Genomic DNA, 6,033 nt, shown 5'->3' with positions numbered 1-6,033 from the left:
TGCCCATTTATAGGAATTTCACCCGACAAACACTCACCATCTGAGTAGTAATCCTTGAACTGGGATTTCACCCAGGGCGACTGCGATCGGCCCCAAACCGCCTTCACCCGAGCCCGCACTTTGACGTAGAGGTTGGAGAGGGCACAAGTCAAGTTGCAGAAAGTTCTGGGAATGTTTTTGCAGTGAGAAACCTTCACCCACTTGTCCAGGCGATCCTGGCTGAGAGGAACAACCAAACCAAAAAATATTCAATGTGTTTTTTTGTTATTTATAGAGCAGGAGAAAGGATTGTTTGGGAGGGCGGGGAGCAAACCTTGAGTTTGGAACGTTTCCCACATGGATCATTTTTTAGTTCTGGTGGAAGGTCATTGATCATGGTGATTAATTAAAGTTGTTAATCAGCAGAGATGCCCTGTGCCACCCCTTCAGTGGGATGAGGTTTGGGAGTTCTTACCTTTCGTACCTCACGGTGTAGGTGACGTTTGGGGGGAATCCTTCCCCTGGAGCCCAGGCCAAAATCATGGCAAAATCCTTGGACAGCAGAGTCACATTTTGAGGAGGGAGGAGCTGAACGTGACCTGATCAAAATGGAAAATTGTGTGAATTACTTGAAAATACTTTATGGATGAAAAATATAATTTTTTGATTCTGATGAAGGTGGCGTCAAATTTTGAGGCAGCTCAGTTCATTTCAGGCTGGAATTTGGCAACAGAAGCAGGGGGGTTTTTATTTTGATGTAAAGTTTTCCTCATCCCAACAGCTTTTAGAATTAGGACCCACATTTTTGTGAATTTATTTTACRATTTTGAGTGGCTTTTACTGTGGTCTCACTGCATTTCAATGATTTCCAGCCCTCAGGGCTGCCCCACACTTCTCCSTCAACCCCAATCCTTCAAAGGCAGATCCCACAGGAATTCAGAGATGCAGCTTTGCTGTTTATTTTCTTACCCCTATTTTTTTTTTCACTTGTCCTCAATAATTCCCCTTCCACAGACAGATTTTAAACCATTGCTTCTTCACCGTGAGACATTTCACATTACACGAACCACTCCCATTTAAACTGATCCAAATTCAGAGGTGCAGCTTTGCTGTTTATTTTCCTGCCCCTATTTTTTTTCACTAGCCCTCAATAATTCCCCTTCCACAGACAGATTTTAAACCGTTGCTTCTTCACCGTGAGACATTTCACTTTAGGTGAACCACTCCCATTTAAACCGATTCAAATTCAGAGGTGCAGCTTTGCTGTTTATTTTCCTGCCCCTAATTTTTTTTCATTAGCCCTCAATAACTCCCCTTCCACAGACAGATTTTAAACCATTGCTTTTTCACCGTGAAACATTTCACTTTAGGTGAACCGCTCCCATTTAAACCGATTCAAATTCATCTTTCTTCCAACAACAAAAAAAAGGAAAAGTGAAAGGAAAAGCATTGCTCACGTACCTGGAGCCGGCTGCAGAAGGCACAGAGCCATCAGCGCTCCCACCCTCCATCCGCACAGGGCAAAGCCAAAATTCCCACTGCTCATAAATCTTTTTCCTCGATCCATTTGAGCCGTGTTTCCTCCCTGGAGCTGAGCAAATTCCAGAGGTTTTGAGGAGCTCAGGAGCTGCAGGCATGCGCTCTGTCTCGTTTCCTGGTGCAGGGAGMTGATGGGGGAGGATTTTGGGGTGCAGGGAAGGTAAAGGTTGCGGTGCTGCGCCCTCCAGGTGAGCTCTGGGAGGGGAAGAGCTGCTTCATCCTGTGAGACATCCCATAAAAACASCGACCTTTGGTGCTTCCCCGCCTGCCTGTCAAATATTAATAGAAATTAAAGGTTTCGGTGCGGGAGGGATCTGTTAATAGCAATGTAAACAACAGTATGTTAATAACAATATTAATGGCAATATGTTAATATCAATATGTTAACACCAATATAAACAACAATATGTTAATAACAATATAAACAACAATATGTTAATATCAATATTAACGGCAATGTGTTAATATAAATATGTTAATTACAATATTAACAACAATATGTTAATAACAATGTAAACAACAATATGTTAATATCAATATTAATGACAATATGTTAAAATCAATATGTTAATAACAATATTAACAACAGTATGTTAATATCTATATTCAAGGCAATATGTTAATATCAATATTAATGACAATATGTTAATATCAATGTGTTAATAACAATATTAATGACCACATGTTAATAACAATATTAACAATATGTTAATAACAATATTAACCATAATATGTTAATTACAATATAAACAATAATATGTTAATAACATTAATAACAACAGTATGTTAATAACAATATTAAAAACGTGTTAATAACAAAATTAACCACAATATGTTAATAACAATATAAACAACAATATGTTAATAACAATATAAACAATATGTTAATGCCAATATTAACCACAATATGTTAATGCCAATATTAACATCAATATTTTAATAGCAATATTAACATCAGTATTTTAATAACAATAACAATATTAACAACAATATTTTAATAACAATATTAACAWCAATATTTTAATAACAATATTAACAACAATAAAAGCAGCGGGAGGGGTTTCGGTGGGAGATCAAAGCTTTGCTCTCAGTTTGCGATACCCTGATGTTCTCCAGGATTTCGGGAGACACAGGACAGGGATGTGCCCCTCCCGTGGGACAAATGAAAGGATTCGGCCCCGTGTTCAGGGAAAAACGGGGCCAAAATCCCCGCATCAGTCACGGTTTGGCAGCTCAGCTCTCTGCCTTCCCATCACCATCACCCCCGGGCCTGTGCCGTCAGCAGGGGATGAATCAATGAGTTACAACACGGGAGATTTACATCAGCTCAGAAAAAAGGGATTTTCCCGGGTCTTCCCCAAATGGAAAACTCTGCCAGCCCAGCAGAGAGCTCCTCGCTGCTGGGAGTGCCAGGATCCCGGAATAAAATCATCATTTCCTCCAAAAATCTACATTTCTTCTTACCATGGGTTTCTATAACCGCGGCTGTTTTGCTGCCTATGTTTAATTTTATTTTATTTTTATGGAGTTTCTCTTTATTGTACAAAAAAAAAGGGACTAGGATCCTTTTATACGGAAAAAAAAAAAAAAAAAAAAACAAAAAAAAACCAAAGAGAAGGGTTTGGAGGGTTTATTCCCCAGAGTTTGGAGGGTTTACTCCCCAGTGTCTGGAGGGTTTATTCCCAGGCGTTTGGGGGATTTATTCCCCATGGTGTGGAGGATTTATTCCTCAAGGTCTGGAGGTTTATTCCCCGGGATTTGGATGGTTTATTCCCCGGCGTTTGGAGGGTTTATCCCCAGGGTCTGGAGGGTTTATTGCCCAGGTTCTGGAAGGTTTATTCCCCAGGGTTTGGCGGGTTTATTCCTGGGGTTTATAGGGTTTATTCCCCAGGGTCTGGAGGATTTATCGCCTGGGGTTTGGAGGGTTTATTCCCAGGTTCTGGAAGGTTTATACCCCGGGGTTTGGAGGATTTATTCCCTGGGGTTTGGAGGGTTTATCCCAGGTTCTGGAGTTTTATTCCCAGGTTTTGAAGGGTTTATCCCCATGTTCTGGAGGTTTTTCCACGGCGTTTGGAGGGTTTATTCCCAGGATCTGGAGGTTTATTCCCCCTCAGCATCCACACTCCAGAGCCACTACGGGCACACAGCTCTGGTTCTCCCCGGACACGATCGGGAGCAGCTCYCGGGCCACTCGGGCTGAGAGCCCTCAGGCACTTTCTCTCCGAGGTGACTSTGATTTTTCGTAATTTTTTCTTGCAAGCGATGAATCTTACCACCATCATCATCATTATCATCATCATCATCATCACCGTCAYMGTTTCCTGTGRAACATTTTCSCTGAAYTCCGCGCTCCGCCGCTTCTGTGACAAAACTCTCCCGATGCGCGGAGCCCGAGGAGCGGATCGGGGAGGAACCGAGAGATTCCCCCGATGTTCAGAACATCAGGAACGATCCCTGGAGGATCCGAAAARCCGCCGGGTTGGGGTGGGGACACCACGAGATGTCGCTGCCTGTCAAACAAAGGCGACAGCGCCCGCGGAGAGCGCTCAAAGCGCCGGGAATGATCTCAGAGCATCCTCTCTGTGATGGCACGGCGGGCACTGCGCACCCCGGGTTTGTTCTCCTGCCCCTCCAGAATTTGTTTCTGGCCGGGGGTGCCCGGGAAGGCGCTGGAAGGGGCAATAATGTCACCAATGTGTGACAGGAGGGACACGAAGTTGTAGTTTTTGGCGTTCTGTGGGGTCCTGTGGGATACAGACAGGGCTGGCGCTGCTAACACCCCTCATCCTTGGGAAAACCAAGAGCTGTGCCTGTGTTCTCCCACTCTTTTGTGCTCAAATATCCGAAAATTGTCATCCAAGAGCTGCCTGGATGCGATCCTGTGCTTTAGGATGTGATCCTGTGCTTTAGGATGTGATCCTGTGCTTTAGGATGTGATCCTGAGCTTTGGGATGCAATCCTGTGCTTTAGGATGCGATCCTGTGCTTTAGGATGCAATCCTGTATTTTAGGATACAATTCTGTGCTTTAGGATACAATCCTGTGTTTTAGGATACAATCCTGTGCTTTAAGCTGCAATCCTATATTTTAGGATACAATTCTGCGCTTTAGGATAAAATTCTGTGTTTTAGGATACAATCCTGTGTTTTAGGATGGCCCTGCTTGACCCCACTGTGCTCCTCTCCACCCTAAATCACTCTGCGATGCTGTGAAGCACTTTGGGATGTCCTCACACACAGAGAGGACACCTCTGGCAGTTTTTGTGCCCAGCCCCATCCCGGATTTTGGGAATTTGCACCTTCTTCTCTATCCCTGGGAAATCTTTGTTGGAGGTTTAGTTCTGGCTTTGAACTCAGTTGGGGAATTTTTTTTCCTCTTCCTGCTCAGGAAGAGCCTTGACACAAAAGCTGCTGATGGTTGGATTTTAGGGGAATCATTCTAAAAGCTTCACAAAGCAAATATGGGGAAATTATGGGATTAACAAAGGATGAAATGCTGCTGAGAATTAAGAGGTTAAAAAAATCTGCAGAGCTGGGCGATGCCAGATGGCAAAACAAAATACAGCAGCRTCCCCTTGACCCAGACAGGCATCTGGGCAACCTGTCACCAGGAGGAAGAGAAGAGAATGGGCTCAATTTGTTTTTTAAACTGAGTCTGAAAAGACTTCAAATGAAAAGCAAAACCAAAAACAAACCCATAAATTTTTTTCCCCATACAAGTGCTATGAATCATTTCATCTCCTTTATTTTTTTTTTTTTCTTCTGGGGGAGGGTTTTTACAGGAATTTGGGTCTTTTCCTGCACACAGCAACTGGAGCTGACACAATTCCTGACACAAGGGCTGTGATTTTAAAGAGTCTGTGTATTTAATAATCTGCTCCTAAAGGTGAGGAGAATAAAGATAATCCTATAAGGATTAAGGGTGCTGGGTCAGTATTTATGGGACAATAATTTATGGGATGCTGGGAGGGCCCTGCTCCCTTTGCAGCAGCAGGTCCTGGTGTTAAAACTCTGAGCTGCCTCCAGTTTACCTTGGCCAGGAGCTGCAGCTTTTTGGGCTCAATCTGGGCTGTGCAAACACGGAATGTGGAATCCTGCAGGTGTCTGTGTCACATTAAAGGCACAACCCTCGAGCAAAGGCAGCACTTGTGGAATTTCAGCTGATTCCCACAGGGACTGGCACAGGAAGGGGGCAATCCTGGTTGATTTTGCCAATTAGCAGAGAACTGGGAACTGGGTTCCCTTCCCTTTTTTGCCACTGTCAATTAGATACAGCAGTTAAAYGGATATCAATTAAAATCAATTAAAACAAAGGAGACAAGCTGGTCATAGACAGAATTTCCCCTGAGATGTGTGGATAAGGCAGTGGCCTCCAGCTGAACACCTGCTTTAGGCTGCTTCTCTCACTTTCCCTGAAACCTGTTCCTTTCCTTTCCTTTCCTTTCCTTTCCTTTCCTTTCCTTTCCTTTCCTTTCCTTTCCTTTCCTTTCCTTTCCTTTCCTTTCCTTTCCTTTCCT

General features: G+C 43.5%; 1 protein-coding gene across 1 annotated transcript in view; it reads right to left on the bottom strand.

Annotated features, from left to right (window-relative positions):
- The window catches only part of IFNLR1 (interferon lambda receptor 1), an 11,488-nt gene extending 9,705 nt beyond the window's left edge, over positions 1–1,783 (bottom strand). Inside the window, exons 1-3 of the mRNA XM_057383777.1 lie at positions 1,441–1,783; positions 455–578; positions 23–219 (exon numbers count right to left, since the gene is read on the bottom strand). Of these exons, the coding sequence (XP_057239760.1) occupies positions 23–219; positions 455–578; positions 1,441–1,546 (427 nt within the window). The 5' untranslated portion in view covers positions 1,547–1,783. The remainder of the gene's footprint in view (positions 1–22; positions 220–454; positions 579–1,440) is intronic.
- Positions 1,784–6,033: the final 4,250 nt, after the last annotated feature.

The sequence above is a fragment of the Malurus melanocephalus genome, unplaced genomic scaffold (assembly GCF_030028575.1).
Source record: "Malurus melanocephalus ecotype Western Australia unplaced genomic scaffold, MMel_1.1 scaffold_658, whole genome shotgun sequence".
Lineage (NCBI taxonomy): Eukaryota > Metazoa > Chordata > Aves > Passeriformes > Maluridae > Malurus > Malurus melanocephalus.
Note: the sequence above shows the minus strand (reverse complement) of the source record. Positions and strands in the feature narration are given on the sequence as shown.